This window comes from Lepidochelys kempii, chromosome 1, assembly GCF_965140285.1.
Source record: "Lepidochelys kempii isolate rLepKem1 chromosome 1, rLepKem1.hap1, whole genome shotgun sequence".
In the NCBI taxonomy this organism is placed as follows: domain Eukaryota; kingdom Metazoa; phylum Chordata; order Testudines; family Cheloniidae; genus Lepidochelys; species Lepidochelys kempii.
In genome coordinates this window covers 60,089,922-60,107,846 of record NC_136380.1, presented here as the reverse complement: position 1 = coordinate 60,107,846, position 17,925 = coordinate 60,089,922, and the positions used below count along the sequence as shown (strand labels likewise).

General features: G+C 42.0%; 1 protein-coding gene across 21 annotated transcripts in view; it reads left to right on the top strand.

Annotated features, from left to right (window-relative positions):
* LRCH1 (leucine rich repeats and calponin homology domain containing 1) overlaps positions 1 to 17,925 on the top strand; it is a 228,118-nt gene that overhangs the window by 147,948 nt on the left and 62,245 nt on the right. For 18 of the 21 annotated variants that reach the window (XR_013635854.1, XR_012158920.2, XR_012158924.2 and 15 more), the window contains exons 7-9: positions 656 to 740; positions 10,345 to 10,450; positions 11,687 to 11,799. Coding sequence is in view for 13 of the 21 variants with exons in the window: in XM_073344300.2 (XP_073200401.1) it covers positions 656 to 740; positions 10,345 to 10,450; positions 11,687 to 11,799 (304 nt within the window). In the remaining 8 variants the exon portion in view is untranslated. The remainder of the gene's footprint in view (positions 1 to 655; positions 741 to 10,344; positions 10,451 to 11,686; positions 11,800 to 17,925) is intronic. The other 3 variants (XR_012158919.2, XR_012158939.2, XM_073344415.2) reach the window with 1 other exon arrangement.

The following is a 17,925-nucleotide window of genomic DNA, read 5'->3' as shown; positions in this document are numbered from 1 at the left end:
TATGATTGATATTGTACAATGAGTAAAGGTCATATGTTAGGCAGTGAAACCAGAGCAGAAGGTACCTGGCATTATTATGGTTTACCAATTTAAATAAGTAAACCTCAAGGAGTTTTTAAATGAATGCATGTCACAAAGGTACCTATGTTGTTAATTACTTCACACTCTAGGGAGATCCAACCCCCTCTCCTCCAATACTAATTAATTTTTAACATATTAATGCTCAGGTGCGATTCAGTTGACTACAGTCTGAGTTCAGCTATTTTAGTTGATTTGAAAGTCACTTTGGGGATATGCTAAGCAATCAGAATGCTGCTAAGCTGCTGGCAGTTTTTATCTGTGTGAACAAAAAAGGATGATTTAACAATAGATTATTTTTTCCTATACTTAATAAATCTTCTTTTTAACCAATCAGCTTTGTATCTTCTTAGAGGAGCTTGTCGAGTTGTTTGTTTAATCCATGTTACTTGATGTTGAATGTTTGCACAATAATGTTACCAGTCTTACTTCACATGTATTATATTATTAATTTGTTAAGGGACTGATCTTGGACCATAGAAACTAATGGGAGTTTTGGCATTGACTTCACTGAGATCAGGCTCAGGCTCTTACTGCACACTAAGATAACTTTCTGTTGGTTTTTGTTTACATTTAGCATTGATGACATATATCCAAGTAAGAAGGATTCTGATTCAGGTGTTGGCAGTGATAATGGAGATAAGCGTTTGTCAGCTACAGAGGTAAATTACCTGAATTTTTGCTTTTTCAGCCATTTTGGTTTATACTTCCAGTTGGATAGTTTTGTGGAGATGCTTTCTATGTAGCAAAAATATGCAGCCAAACCCTGGACAGAAATTTCTACAAAAGTAAAGAGTGAAATGATGAAGGTAGAAGAGAAACTTTATTCTATCTATCCTGTGGAGGGGGCTGTCAAAACACTTATTTCAAAAGGTTTTAAGAATACATTACTGAAGAACAGAAGCTGATCATGAGTGGATTGATGCTTTTAAGATTGTATTGCCTATGAGAATTAATTATTTATCTCGCTCTGATTGAAAGTCAGTGGGAATTGGGCACCAAACTCCTTTAGGCACTTTTGAAAATCTCACCCTAAATTTATTATTATCTTGCTTCCACCACTCAGATCTTCTTTTCAAGTTCTTGCTGTCTAAAGGCCACTGGAAAACACAGACTCTGGATGTTACAGCTGCTTTGTAATGTTCTTGCACATGGCTGTTTTGTTCTGTAAATATTCATTAAAACAGACGCCAGGCTGGCACTCTACTTTGCTGCTGAACTGGCCCTTTTTTTTTTTCTTTTTTTTTTTCTTTTTTTTTTTTTTTGGAAGCCCAAGATTGAAAAAAGAGCCTTTTAAGGTGAGTCCCCAAAGTACTAATTTGGACTTGGTGCAGTTTTTAAAATATTGTACATTTAAAAGCAGAAAGAGAGAAAGAAGTGTGAACAGAATGGTGGGAGGCTGCTGAGAGAACAGGGTACTGCAAAAAGTAAAAAGAATAGGTAAATTGAATCTTCGGGGGAGTTGAGAAGAGCAAGTGAAAATGGATGAATGGAAGAGAGCATGGGAGGGAATAGGAAAAAGAAGGGTGGGAGATAGTGTGGAAAATATGACAGGGAAAGTAATAGGGTATGGGGGAAAATGAAGAAGGAAAGGAAAAGGAGGAAGCTTATCTGTGTAATACAGCTCCCAGTGGGTCATGACTTTAGGACTTTATTGGTACATGCCTTTTTATTTTTTTGTACAACACCTGCCATGTTCTTGATACTAACCAACGGAACCATATCATCACAGAGTGGCATGATGAAAGCTTTTACTTCTCCATTTAATTTTTTTAAAGAGAATGCTGCCATTTTCTGTACTTCTTGTAAAGTATGGATTTTCATGGGAAAATAGGTGTTGGTGAGCCCATGTGGGTGGCCTCCCCTTGTCCTGGTCCCAGACAGGGGCTCCCACAGGGAGCAGCAGTGGCCAAAGCTGCTTCGTTACTCAGATGTTGTAAATGTGAGAAGGACGCGTTACCTAGGGAGGTGGTGGAATCCCCTTCCTCAGAAGTTTTTAAGGTCAGGCTTGACAAAGCCCTGGCTGGGATGATTTAGTTGGGGATTGGTCCTGCTTTGAGCAGGGGGTTGGACTAGATGACCTCCTGAGGTCCCTTCCAACCCTGATATTCTATGATCAGAAGAGGCCACGTATCCAGTCCCCACCCTTTCCTCCCACACTCCTTTGTATACTTGATGCTTGAATATGAATTCTGTTTGGTTGGGTTTTTTGTAAGTCTGGCAGCCACAAGTGGAGAATTCGGTGGTGAGGGTCAGTAAGACATGAGGCACACTTTTAGCCACTATAAATAATAATGACAATGAATGGGGAGTAAATCTCTAAAGTAATTGAATGATGAACTTGCAGAAACTTGTCCAAGTTGCCATAGAATTTTTGGTCTGATTGATGGGAGGAATTCATGTCACTTTAAAGGAATACATATTTTGCAACTCTGAACATGTTTATGCTGATTTTCAGTGCTCATCTGCCTCTCAAATGGGTAGGAGAGAAGTTTTTTGGAAGTTGTGCAAGGAGAAAGATTCAAGTCTAAAAACTGAATTTATTGTTATTACAAAAACAAATAGAAACTAATGAGCACTTGTCATAAAGGATATAAATTGGTTTGTTTTTTAAATGTTGGAACATTAAAAACGGCATCAACTGGAAAGTATTTTGACAAGTTTCCCCCTAAAAATGAAGCTGAATCGCTGCAATTTCAGGCCAGCGTTTTAATAGTTTCCCTGTAGTCCTGGGAGCATATATTCCATTCAAGAAGTCTGAATTTCCTTATTGCCATATTTCTCCATATTGCTTTTCTCATATGTTTGCTTAAAGTGACTAAGCTTGTTAATGAAGCACTGTTATTCCAGAGCTTCCTGTGTGACTATAAATATTTTTAGAAAATGGATTGTCCCTCCTGTAATTAAAATGTAGCAGGCCTACACTAGAAAAATTGTTTTAAGAAAATAGCAGGAGTGAAACAACCCCTTTTTCATATAATAGCACAAAGATTAATTATGTAATATTCATGTATTCATTCATTCATTCATTTTCTCTTTCCAGTAATAGAAAGGAAGTAGGATCATGAATCCTAAACATGCATAGTGAACTTAACATGAGAGAAGTGAATGGTATCACATTTTCTTGTACATCATACTTTGAGACCTCTATTGTACATGGAAATTTTGCAAAATTGTGATTTCAGGTCCACATTTTGTAACCAAATACATCCGTGATCTTTTCAAAGAGAGCACGTTAAATTGGATTATAATCACTTTCACGCCTTTAAAATGTGAATGCTTTTACAATGTACAAAAAGCTCATCTTTCTTACTGAGACTATCTTTACAAATATATCAAAACAAATTGACTTGTAGTTCCCTAAGATTAATTATATTTCAGTTCATTCATTAAATGACACACAGAGCTCATTCTGTATTTACTGTTCCTTTTTTCAAGTATGTGTGAGATTTTTGTGTAATTTAAATAAAAATGAGATTTTTTTAATTCAAATTAAGTGAAGTTTTTCTTTCATTTAACGCTGATGTACATTTTAGGAATCTTGTCAGATATGCAGTTGGGCAGAAAGGAGGGAGAGGGGATAGTGGGCTAAAGGAACAAATTACATATATTCTCTGGCTAGCTGGTCTGACCCTAACAGCATCATAGAGGTAATTTCTTTATATCTGAAGTGTAGTCCTGGATATTGCCAATATCACACACAGACATCTTCTCCTTTCATGTATTGTTTCTTTAGAAAATATATTGATTATGGCAACTGTGAGATAAATCCTGTTTTTCAATGGTATCTCCTTTACAGTATCTCATTCATCTTTAGAGATGATGGGTAACACTTTGATTCACCTTTTTTCATTAAAAGTTCTGTCTCAGTTAAAATTCATTAGAACAGCAGCAGATTTTTATTCCTTTAACAGTAGTATTTGAGATTTGCACAGGGAGATCAAGATTAAATATGACATGTGAAGATCCATTTGATTTTTCTGCACCATTACCCTGAAGGATGTGGCATTGGTACCAGTACTGTAGGCTCTTCTTTGAGTGCTGATCCCTATGTGTTTTCCACTGTGGGGACACATGTGCTCCATGCCCCTGGAGCCGGAGAATTTTGAAAGCTGTGGCTGCTGATCCACATATTCACCCTAGCTCACCTCATGCCTCTGACAAGAGATAAAGAGTGGGTGGACCGACTGCCTCTCTGGTTCCTTCTCACCGCCACATGGTTCAGGTCAGACCCTCCAGAGTCCAAAGCTTTGGAAGTATTTCTTTATCTGTTAACATATATTTAGATATCTGTAAATAATTTTTAGAAGTTTTAGAATTTAAAAGTTTTATCTAATAGTTTATAGTATTTTATAATTAGTTAGTTAGTCTCCCCGATTGGGGATCACTTCTTCCTCTGTACCCCATTTTGGATATCGGACTATGCCCAGGACTCCGGGGTTCAAAATTTGTGCTTCTTGCCTGCGATCCTTCTCAATCAGCGATGACCATCAATGCTGCATGTACTGCCTTGGGGAAGTCCGTGTCATGGCAAGGTGCAATATCTGCTGTTTGATCCCCAGTCATACCCAAGAAGGGTGGGAATTTTGCCCAAGGAAGCAGCTTATGGAAAAGGCCATGAGGCTGCAATCGGAACTAGGCTGGGAGCCCCCTCAGGTCCCTCCCCACCCCCGTTCATCCATCTTCCTGACTCAGCAAGGAGTGTGCCTTCTTCTCTCATGAGGCCTTGTTAAGGACTTCAGCAGGGTTTTGTCAGGAGAACAGGGAGCATTCTCATAAGCATGAAACTAAATCTTCCTTCAAATCCACTTTGAAGAAGTTGGATTCAAACCTACCTAAACCAAGCACGTCTCTAAGCTCAGCCCACAAGAACTTAGTACATTCTAAATATCAGTAGCATGACAAAGGCCACAAGTTTAGGGCTCCATTGGAACTGAATCACGATCTGCCAGCACCAATGCCTCCGGTACATTCAAAACACAAACCCTGGGTTCCGCCAGTACTGATGAAGACCGATCACTGAGAGCATTGGCTACCCACAGTACAGTCTTTGTCTTCCATGGCTGGGTCACAGACTATCTGTACTGTGGCTCCAGCAGTTTAAATGGGCAGGACCCCTATCCCTCTAGGAAGAGCTGAGACCTGTGTTGCTCCTGAGGACATCTTTGCTCTTCCAGGTCTGGAGTCTCCTACTACATCAGGTCCCTCCCTCTCAAGAGAAGTTCTGACTCCACCAGGAGAGCCAACATTTGGGAGGAGTCTGTCTCCCATTCCATCTTTGGGCTGAGACTTTCCTCCAGTGGCACCATCAGTATCACTGTTAGGCCCAAAATTGGCTCTCTCCTCATCAGTAGATACTGACCCACCTGATGAATCATTATTCCCTCCTCCAAAACACACCTTCCTGGTCAGAAGGCCTGGAGCAGCTTGGGACCAAACACCATCCCATCATCTGCCTCAGAACCATTGGTATCCCATGCAATGGGGACCTCTAAGATCCCTATTTGATCTATCTTATTGGCCATACTGGGTGCCATGGGACCAATACCATCCCGCAGAATTGGTCCAGTATGCTAGGGAGTTGTCCCTTCTCTCCCATTAAAGAGAGCAACCAGAACTGCCAACTGAGGAGGAGGAGGAGTATGTGCCAAATCTGTCAGTTCCATTAGAAGTGATGAGATTGCCGTCTTTGTCTCCAGATGAGGCAGTGTTTCCAATGTCTCCACCCCAACCCTCCATTACTATAAGCAATTCCAAGGACTTCCTCGCAGAATTGCAGGGGAGCTTGCAGATTCCTCTTGAGGAGGTTCAGGATCCTCAACACAAGCTACTAGACATCCTCCAGTCCTCTGGCTCCACACAAATAGCACTCCCTGTTAATGAAGTCATCCTGGAGCCATCTAGAGCAGTCTGGCATCCCCTGGCTACCTATGCCCCAACCCCTAACAGGACAGAAAAATGGTACTATGTCCCAGCCAAACCTGTGGAATTTCTGTTCTCTCATTGGTCCAGGCCGCCACAGAGAAATCTAAGCAACAAACTCCCTAACTGATAAGGAGGGCAAGCTTCTCAATTTATTGGAAAGGAAGTTCTTTTCTTCTAGCCTCCAGTTCAGGATAACCAACTACCAAGCATTGATGGCTAAATACGAATTCCATGAATTTTGAATAGTTCGGGACTTTGCTGACGGACTTCCACAGCAGAACAGAACTCAGTTGCAGGCTCTCATAGAGGAAGGCAAATTGGTTGCCAGAACCGCTCTCTAATCAGTGGCAGATAGGGCTGATGCATCTTCCAATGCAAGGGCTACTGCCACTGTAATGTACAAGGAGTTGTGGCTCCAGGCTTTGGGGTTTTCCAGGGAAGTCCAGAACACTGTTGAAGATCTACCCTTTGATCAGATTGTTTAATAAGAAGACGGAGTCCTTACACACTCTAAAAGACTCCAGGGCCACCCTCCACTCCCTGGGAATATATACACTTGCCCCAAAGAGAGAATTCCACCAGCAGCCATGCAAGCCTAGACTGATGGCTCAACAGTTCTACCACCGGAGACCTTATGCGCCACCCTGTAAGAGGCAGAGGGTCCAAAAGACCTGCTTTGCCCCACACCTTCCACAGCAGGTTTCTCAGCATAATGCTAGCCCTCCGCAAAACGTTATTTGGGATGGGAGCTTGAGAGCTGCAGACTACTAAGTCCTGCATCTTCTGACCCTCACATACTCTTTAGAGATTGTCTAGTCCTCTTTTTCAACACCTGGAGTTCAATGACAATGGACAAATGGGTAAGGAATGTCATCCATTCTGGCTATATGATACAGTTTGTCCCTACCCCATCCAAAACCCCTGCCCTGCCCTCTTTTGGGGGCCACTCTCACAAGAAGATTCTCAAACAAGAAGTGGAATCCCTCTTTAGAGTGAGAAGTGATAGAGCAGGTTCCTCATTAGTACCAAGGGAGGGGTTTTTACTTGACATACTTCCTAGCATCCAAAAAGAAGAGCACTTGGAGACCCATTCTCTACCTCTACCATCTTCATTTTCAAACTTAAGCTTTGCATGGTTCCATTGGCATCTATAATTTCATCCCTGGAAAAGGACATGCTATTTATACCTCTCAACATGAAGGACACCTACAGTTATGTGGACATGACCGTCTCACGGAGTGATGCTCTATTTCTTCCATGGTTAGACCACTTGAACTATGCCTTCCCTCCACTACTACTCTTGCCTTGGGCTTTACACAGGATTCAGCAGGACAGGACATGAGTTATCCTCATTGCCCTCAACTGGCCCAGAAAGTTTTGATTCACAAACCTTCTACACATGCCATCTCAGGCACCAAACGTTATTCCAACATTTCCTGATCTCCTGACCCAGGAGAATGGCAAGATCAAATGTCCCAACCCCCATCTGCTTCATCTCAGGATTTGGTTTTTGGATGGACATCATCCTTAAAGCTATCATGTTTTAAAGCTATACAGAACATCTTTTCTAATATTAGGAAGGATTCCACTAGAAAATGTTACCTAGTTAAATGGAAGCATTTTTCTGTCTGTGGGCATCAGAGGTGTCCCCCTGAAAGCAGCTGCTATTCTTCTCATTCTGGACTTTATTCTTTTCCTTAAAGACATCAGGTTTATCTGAGTGGGTGGGTGAAATTCTGTGGCCTGCGTTGTGCAGGAGATCAGACTAGATGATCATAATGGTCCCTTCTGATCTTAGTATCTATGAATCAGCTCCTTACGGTTCATTTGGCAACAATCCGTGCATACCATCCACCTTCACAGGGCTACTCTGTCTTCATGCACCCATTGACTAGCAGATTCTGGAAAGGCCTAATCAGAATCTTTCTGCCTATAAAAAGGCCCGCTCCTCAATTGAACTTGAATCTTGTTCTCTACATATTAACTAAGCCTCCCTTTGAATCATTAGCTTCTAGCTCCATGTCTCTCCTATCCTTGAAAGTCACATACCTCATAGCTGTCACCTCAGCCAGAAGGATTGGTGAGCTTGGAGCACTGATGGTGGATCTCCTTATGCTGTATTCCATACGGACAAATTTTTAATTGTTTACACCCTAAATTCACTCCAAAGTATTTTCAGAGTTTCATCTGAACCAGTCAGTTCACTTAGCTCTGTTCTTCCCAAACCCACCTTCAACCGCAGAAGAAAGGAGTATCCATGTCCTCGATGTTTGGTGAACTTTAGCCTTTTACTTGCACAGAATAAAACCAATCAAAGTCTCCCAGACTATTTCTTGCCATAGTGGAAAGGGTCAGGGGTCAGGCTATATCATCTCAAAGTGGATCTCAGTCTGTATTTTGCTATGCTATCAGTTATCTAGTGTTCTCTTTTCTTATGGGGTAAGAGCTCATTCCCCAAGAGTTCAAGCAACGTCTGTGGCACCATTTCAAGAGGTGTCTCTGGTTGATGTCTGCAAGGCAGCTACATGGAGCTCCAGGCACATGGTTGTGGGACACTGTGCCTTGGTAGCGGGACTCCTCCGCTGATGCATCTTTTAGAATGGTAGGCTTTTGTTCAGCGCTTCCATCTACAACCTCACACCCTCCTGTTATTTGGGTACTGCTGGTCAATGGCCCTGCACTCGAAGAAGAGAAAGCTACCTACCTTATAATAACTGGAGGTTCTTCAAGATGTGTGGTCCCAGATTGTACTACTCTACCCTCCCTCCTTTCCCCCTGCTTTGGATCTCTTTATTCTCAGTAGAGAAAGAACTGGAGAGGCAGTCGGTCCGCTCCGCCCTTTATCTCCTTGGTTGGAAGCACAAGGTGAGCCAGGGCGCATGTGCAGTCCTAAAGATGCTGCTTTCAAAATTCTCCAGCTCCTGATGCATGGAGCACATACATATACACAGTGCAATACAGATAGGGGTCACATATCTCACGAAACTTCCAGTTACTATGAAGTAAGTTTTTTCTTGTGACGTGTAGTTGTCCCAGGATATTAAAGAGACAAGGTGGGTGAGGTAATATCTGTTATTGGACCAACTTCTTTCTGTTGGTGAGAGAGACAAGCTTTCAAGCCACAGTACCTTTCCCAGACTTGAAGAAGAGCCCTGTGTGGCTTGAAAGCTTCTCTCTCACCAACAGTATTTGGTCCAATAAAAGATATTACCTTACCCACCTTGTCTTTCTCATAGGAAGGCAGAAGCTTTCAAAATGGCTGCATCAGGCACTAAAGTTGTTTGAAATTAATGCTACAATAGCCTTAGATTTTTAAGATGAAAATTAGACTCTTCTCTTTTGCGACTTTGATCCTTGTAAGTCTGTCAACGGCTTCCATTGCTAACTGAATAAAAATATAAGTACAAATGAAGGAAATAAGATACAATATTTCACTTGTGATAGAGCTATGATGACTTTATATAATTACAAAGTTGCTTTGGATAGTTCCTATTTGGCCCTATACTGTCAGGAAACACCTGGGAAAATCAGTTACATAGTTTAAAAAAACCAACCACCCTGAATAGCCTGTGGAAGGAACGATTGCAAATGAGCGAGGCTGCATTTACCTTTCAACACTTTCTAAACTGTTTGCATAACTCCACTGATCAAAAAACCCTGCCCAAATCTTAAATATTAGAATTTGTAATCATGCCAATAGAAGATGCCACTGGGCTGCACTATTTTCAGCTGATAGTTGCTAAATTAATAGGACCTGAATCTTTGGTCCAAAATAATCTTTCTGAATCTGCTGCAAAAGCCATCTGCATGACAGAATTTGTGGAAGTGTTGAGGAATGCCTCTGCAAAAGTGGAAAGGGACATTACTGCTGCTCTGATTTAATGACTGTCTGAATTTATTTATTTCCTATATATGATTATGTTTAAACGCTGGATGGTCATCATTATGTGATTATAACACTAATTATTAGGCTGCGTGGAGCTTTTTGTACAAGGACCTTTTTTGTTTTAAATCTAAATAAATAAATGTTTTTTGTAATTGTATGTTTATAAATAAGTGACAAATAGAAGCAGTTGTGCAATACTAAGTTATTTCACTGTTCAGCTTTATCACTCATGGCAAAGGTTTGTCAGATTCCTCAATGTATATGTTTATATGTACTAAAAGCACTGAATTGTAAATGTAGAATTCACGGGTCAAAAGTATAGGACACATAGCCTTCCTCCTATAAGCTACTATTTAATCTTTTACATATTTGAATGCTAATAAAATAATTAACGTCAATTGACATTTCAGTCTTGGTTTAATTTTTAAATTAATGTTTTTCTTGTTTCTTCTCAGCCCTCTGATGAAGATACTGTCAGCCTTAATGTACCAATGTCAAACATAATGGAAGAAGATCAGATTATAAAGGAAGATACGGGTCACCACATCAATCTAATCCAAGGTCTGAACGTAAAGAAGAGAAAGTTGTTAATAACAAGAATTTTCCCTGCTATTCTATATGTAATCCTGTATGAGTGCAATTCACAAAAAACTTCCCAACCCAAGTTTCTACTAACAACATGCTTAAAACCTACTCCTTCAGTTTACCACTACTTTTCCTAGAAAATTTATGAAGCACGTTTAGTTTTGTACTTCTGAGAATAATCGCTTAGGCCTGAAACTACAAAGGCACTGAGGCACTTAAACCCCAGACTTAGATGCCTGCTATCTCACTCTAGGTGCCTGAATGCCTATCTCCTGCCTAAGCCCCAGAGTGATCCATGAACCAGAGTAAGGTAGGCATTTGTCTACCTAACTCGCATGCATATCCTGATCCTGTAGGCGTGCTCCGAGGCTGTCTACTGGATCGGGTACCATTCAAAATCTGGCCACCAAGGAGGAGGAGGACATGGAAGGTAGTGGTAGTGGTGCACCTTTAAACTTTTAGCCTAGTGGTTAGAGCACTCATCTGGGATGTGGGACAGCCAGGTTCAGTTCAGTTCCCTCCTCAGGCAGAGGTGGGGGAAAAGGAATTAAACGGGTCTCCCACACCTCTCAGGAGAGTGCTCTAACCACTGAGCTATGGCATATTCTGATGTGGGGCTTCCTTAGTCTCTCCTGTTGAAGCCGTTCTACTATGTATACTTAATCATTGGGCCAGTGAGAGAGAGTGACTCTGTAGCCTGATGGTTAGAGCACCCACCTGGGAAGTGGGAGTACAAGAAATAGATCAGGTATCTGCTTCCTAGACTGACCTAAAATTATACTCTAGTCTGTGTAACTTAATTTTTGTATTGTTAGTGACATTTGTTGCATTTACAATTGATTGAGTGCTTTCCATGAGTCATATTCTTATCTCTCTCACTAGTGTAATTTAAAAGTAACTCCACTGACGTGAGTAGAATTGTTCCTGAATTTTACTTGTGAGAAATCAGAATCTGGTGTCACAACATAAAATAAATTTGCATTAAAAGTAAAACGTCTACACTTTATTAGTAGTGGTCCAGTGTAGGCCAAAGTCGTCCTCCCTGTTTTTATCATTCTTGTACCTTTTGGATTTCATTTTAGGCTGTGTTGCTGTGCCCTACTAAATTTAAAAGGTTCCTTAGGTGACTCTGATTTAAATGCAAAGTTGAAAAAGCTGAATCAGAAATAATTTTTATATCTTTTTGGGTCTTTTGGTCTCATTTCTCATTAGTAGAATTTCGTCAGGGACCTTCTCTTATGATTCACAATAAGTCAAGAGAAGCAGGAAACCAGTTTGCTGAAGGATCACATCCCCTCACGACTGAATTTATGAGCTACATCAAGGCAAGTTTTTGATCAATTTTAAAAGAAAAAAATCTCATGACTACCTTCCTAGCAAGCAGAAGTGATAAACTGTTGGCACCTTGCTCTTAATAAGAGAAGTGCAATTGATATTCATCCTCATCAGTGCAGAGCCATAGAGGGCAAACATAGGCAGATTAATCATAACTGTAATTTTAAAGCTGTAAGGTCAGGTTACCCACAACACTTATTCTAACCTAACCCTCACCCTAACCCTTGAAATCTGTCCTTTGTTTTCTTTGTTTTGTTGTTTTTAACTAGCAGATGTGTTCATCAGTAAAAGTTTACATTTTTCTTCAAGTTCTGGTCCCTGTGCATATTGCATATGTGGTACACATTTACTTAATGTGCCTGAGACTGGAGAATTTACTAGTAGTGCCTGTTGGTCCATGCCTGCACCCTTGCATTCCTCATGTTCGGTACCGAGATTATAAGGGGAGGCGTGGACTGACTGCCTCTCTAGTTCCTTCTTACCGCCACATGGTCTGAGTAGAATCCTCTGTGTCTGAAGCATCTTCGTCTTTTTATCTGTAAATGTGTTGTTAATTCTTAGTGTTTTACTGTTTTTGGTACTTTTCTAGTAGCTTTTCACAGTTAGTATAAAGAGGACTATGCCCAAAGTTCTGGGGTTTAAGAACTTAGTATCCTGCCTCCATTTCCTTTTGGTCAGCGATGACCATCAATGCTGCCTTCGCTGCCTGAGGGAGGCTCACATCTCCACCAAGTTCAGCATCTGCCACTCCTTTCCTTCGTGAACCTGAGAGGGAGGAGAGCTTAAACTGTACCTCATGGAGAAAACCATGAGGCCCCAGTGGGATTCAGGCTGGAAGGACCCCTCTGTACATTACCAGCAGTCCCTGGAGTACCCAAAACATTGGAGTCCCCCTCAAGCAGCATTTGGGACCCTTGGGGGCCCATGGGATCCCTTAGCATGATACCCTGGATCCATGCACGAGTCTGACTTGACCCTCTTCCCCTAGACAACAGCAACCAGCTCTGCCAGAGCACATGGAAGAGAAAGATGTTGAGCAAGATTCACTGATACCAACCATATTGACAAGCATAAGCTATCATGCCATCCTCACCATCCCTGCCTGATGACCACAGGCAATGCCAATAACTTTTGCAAAGGGTGGCAACCGAACTTTATATCCCACTTAAGGAGACCCATGATACACAGCATAAGCTCCTGGACATCCTGCAGTAAACAAGGTGGTCATGGAACCAGCCAGGGTGGGATGGCACACAAGCACATCTTGCAGCCCTATCCCTAAAATGGCTGAGATATTTTGTAGCTGTGAAAGAGACAGAATTTTTGTTCACCCATCCTAATCCCCAACTCCTTAGTAGTTCAAGCAGCCACAGAAATGTCCAAGCAGCAACAAGCTAAGACTACCCATGCAGACAAGGATACTGAATACCTCAACCTTCTAGGGAGGAAGATATTCTCATCTACCAGCCTCCAGTTTAGATTTGCTAAGTGTAATTTTACAAACTACTCCAAATTTCTGTAATTTAAAGACAAACTCCAATTCTAAGCCATTCTCGATGAGGGTAAACTGGTAGCAAAGACCTCACTTCAAGACACAGTGACTTCTGTGGCTTCCATCTTTGGGGCTCCCCACTGAGGTTCTGAATACTACCGAGGATCTGGCCTTTGATGAATCTTACCTCTTTAACAAGAAGACAGATGAGTCTTTACACTTACTAAAAGGTTCCAAGACTACCCGCAACTCCCTGTGCATATATACTCTGGCCCTGAAGAGGAAACAACATTAACAGGTATACAAGCCAAGGCTCGCTCCACAGCCTTTCTACCAACCGATCCCATATGACCCACCATGCAAGTGCCAGAAGGTGCAAAGACAAAGGTTTCGAACCCCATCCACTTTGACATCATCCACCCAACCCATTCTACCAACTAAAGGTTACTTTTGAAGGGATGCTTGAGAACTGAGAACCATCATCGATGCCATCCCTAACTACTCCCTGAAGCTTTGGTGGCATACTTCCTCCACAACTGGAGGGCTATAACAACATACAAGTGTGTTCTAGATGTCATCCACTTTGGCTACATCTTCGAGTAGAGAGGCGTCTCTCCTGTCCCTGCCGCAGCCCCGGAGCTGGGACCGGGGGTAAGCATCTCTCCCATCCCCGCCGCAGCCCTGGGGTTGAGGCCGGGGCCACAGGAGAGGCGTCTCTCCCTGCTGCAGCCCCGGAGCTGGGGCTGGGGGAGAGGCATATGTTTCCCCCCCACCCCCATAGCTGTGCATGCCCCAAGCTCCCTCAAAGCCCATCACCGTCCCCCACCTCACCACACTGTCCCCACCCACCCTACACATCCTCCACATTCACCTGTGTTTGTGGTTGATGCCCGGCCCTTGATGGTCTGCTGTGTGGCTGCGCAGGCACACACTTTAGAGAGAACACAGGTGAGAACTTCATTATTCGGTCCTAAACGAAATCATCACCTGAGTAGGGAATGCCATCTTGGGACTTGTTCACCTCCCAAATGAACAAGAACATCTACTATCCTGGACAGACCACCTGAAGTATGCCTTTTCTCTCATTCCACTGGTCCCGCAGGTTCTGCGGAAAATGTGCCGTGACAAAACGTGCGTCATTCTCATTGCACCCAACTGGCCCAGGCAGTTTTGGTTTCTGGACCTCCTGCAAATGTCAGCCCGTTCTCCTCTCAGCATCCGCCCCCTCCCAGATCTGCTAACTCAGGAGAATGGTAGAATCAGACATCCCAACCCAAACCCTCTTCACCTCGTAGCCTGGTATTTGGATGGGCATCAGACTTGGAGTCTTGGCATGTACACATTTAAAGGGTGTTCAAACTGTTTGTAACCACGACAGAGAAGACTCCATGAGACAATGCTGTTTAGCTAAATGAAGGTGTTTCTGTACCTGGATGCAACAAAACTAGCTAGTCTAGAAAATAGCCTGGATATCTGCTGTCTCTGGAGCTATCTCCTCACTCTCAGATATCGGAGCTTTCTTTTAGCTTGCTGTGGGTACACCTAGCAGCAATCAGTGCCCTCCACATTTGGGTAGAGGACTATTCTGTATTTACTTACCCGATAACTGCCAGATTTCTGAAGGGTCTCACTAGGATCTTCCTACCAGTAGTAAAGCCAGCACCGCAATGAGACCTCAATCTTTTTCTCTCAGTACTTACCAGACTACCCTTTGAATCATTGGCTACATGTTCAGTGTCCAACCTGTCAATGAAGGTCACCACCTTCATCACAGTCACTTCAGTCAGGAGGATGAGTGAACTGGCAGCACTCATGACCGACCCACCATATTCCACATTCCATAAGGAAAAAGTTTCCCTTCACTTCCATCCAAAATTCACCCCGAAGGTAGTCTCTGACTTTCACATAAATTAATCAATTCACTTGCTGGTATTCTTCCAAAAACTCATGCTTCCAGTGAAGAGGGGAGACTTCATTCCCTCAACGTCAGATTATCTTTAGCTTTTTATCTGCAAAGAACTAAACCTATTAGGAAAACTCTCTTCTTTCTCCCTGTGGCAGAGCGATCATGGGGACAAGTGTGATCAGCTCATAGGCTGTCTAAGTGGACCTCTAGCTGCATCTTCTTTGCAATCAGTTAGCACAACTCCCTGGGCAGTTTTAGGGTGGCTACCTGGAGTTCTGTGCACACCTCTTTGAAGGATTATGCTTTAGCCAAGCCTCCTTTTCAGATGAGTTGTTGGGAAAGTGGTATTACAGATCTCTAGACTACCAGCATCTTCTCACCGCCTCCTCTTTCCACAGTCACCCGCCCGTGGAATACACATAGGGACCAGTCCTTGAAGAAGAAATGGAGGTTAGTTACTGGTAAATGGAGGTTTGTGAGATGTGTGCTCCCTATCTGTGTTCCACTCCCTGCCCTCCTTCCCCTCCACTTTGGATCATGTCTGGGTTCACGGTAGAGAAGGAACTGGAGAGGCAGTCGGTCCACACCTTCACTTATACCATTGGTACTGAGCGCCAGAAACCCAGGGCACAGGCATGGACCAACAGACGACATTTCAAATTCTCCAGTCTCAGGCACATGGAGTGCACGCGCGAAATACAGGTAGGAACCACACATCTCAAAGAACCTCCAATTACAGGTAAATAATTTCCATTTATATTTTTAATTAGACAGTGTTTTCATGCATTCATAGGCTACAGTGATGCCAAAAGATGATGGGTTATAAATGTGCATTTAGTTTGTAAAGATCTTAGCAGAAACGTCAAGATCTCCAAAGACAAAGGATATCATCTGCTGTTCGGTAAGCTGCGTAAGGATGTACTTCTCCTGAAAAATATAGTGAATAAGGTTCAGTGACTACCTTTCTCATAGGAGTCTGTTTGTAGCACAGATAGCAGGAAGGTGTGTGTGGTCATGGAGGAGTTAGAGCTATGGATAAATTTAATGAATTATGTAGAAAGCCATGGGCTGTTTCCCCAACAGAAACTTTGGAATTGTATTCATCTATATTTCTCTTATATACTGTAGTAATCTACATCATTACTAGTGAAAACTAAGGTGGCTTTACAGTAGGTGTGAGAATGCACACTGTCAGCCATTGTTCCTGCTTTGCCCCTTTCACTGCCTTCATGGTTAGTTGGTTAATCTTTGTGAAAATATCACTCTTGTATTGCTGCAAGGGTTAGTGAACACTTTGGCTGTTAGCTATGTTGTATCCAGCTGTGTAAATAGCATCTGCCAAGGGAATACTGTAGCTTACACTTCTGACTGTTTTCAGAATTGGTCTGAGACTTCTCTTAGGTTGCTCCATTGTACCTCTCTGTAGTTTTCTGAATTGCGTGTTCTTCATTTTCATTATCCTCTGCTCTCTATTTTATTGTGGAATTGGATCTTTGGCATTCCTGAATAATATCTCTCTGAGAAAGTTGCAGTAAAATCCTTATAAACAATCCATAAATCATTCATGAATACAGCCACTTTGTAATTCATGAATTTCAGCTGGTTCATTATGTAATGTAACATAACACGATTTTTGGACCGATTTCATCATTTATCCCATAATAGTAGGATTTCTATGAAACTTTTTATGCCAAGGTTTGAACAATGTTTATTTTTATATGAGAATTTGTTTGCTGGCCAGTTTTGCCAAATTTTAAGGACGAGTGTATTCCACTATGGTCACAAGAAGTTGCATTTTACAGTAATGTTGTGGTTGGGCAGGCAGGTCTTGTCTAGATTGAAAGGCCAGAAGAGACCATTGATCATCTCATCTGGATAGCCTCTTGACCAATTTGTACCTTTTCACCGAGAGATCTAGGAAATGATCCAAAGAGGTCCTGTGTACTTGCCATCAAATTCCTTTATGAGAGAAAAGTGCTAGATAGCCACAGTGGAGAGAATGGATGTGGTTTCCTGACCTCTTAGAAGTGAAGGGAAAAGAACTTCTAGGTGTGCAAAAGAACTTGCCTTTTTGCAGTCCTTCCCACTATTTCCTCTAGCAGCACCGCTCTTGCAGGTGTCATTCTACCAACGGCAGGGCCTCCCTGGTAGTTTTGCAGTAGCAGCCATAGAGGGCATATACATTAAGAACAGTGTAAAAAAAATCCCCAAATGCTCTCAGCCCTCAGTGGCCTCTGCAAAAGAAAATGTAAACTGCTTAATTTAAAAATGTTTTTGTAAAACAACCAATTTCAAATATAATTACTTGTATCAAATACCTACATTTCTAGGGTGACTAAAGCTATCTGAAATGTGCAGTTATCCAATACATCCATGTTGCTTGTTATGTTATTGCTTACTGGATATATAAACACATCCTACAGTATCACTAAATGTGGCAAGTGTTTATTGCTGGGATATTCTCTGATATTATTAGGGAGAGTTTTTTATGGATGTTGGCTATATGGGATGTAATGTATCATCTCTTGGAAAAAGGGCAGGGATTAAAAGAAAGGGTCAATGAAACTAAAATTTCTATTTTGTTTTGGTTTGCATTTTTCATTTAAAAATCCTGACTTTTTTTCACCCGCCCAGCTCTAATATACACTAATATAACGCTTTACATCTCCAAAGCACTTTACAAACATCACATACTTAATTTTCACATCTCTTTTGTGA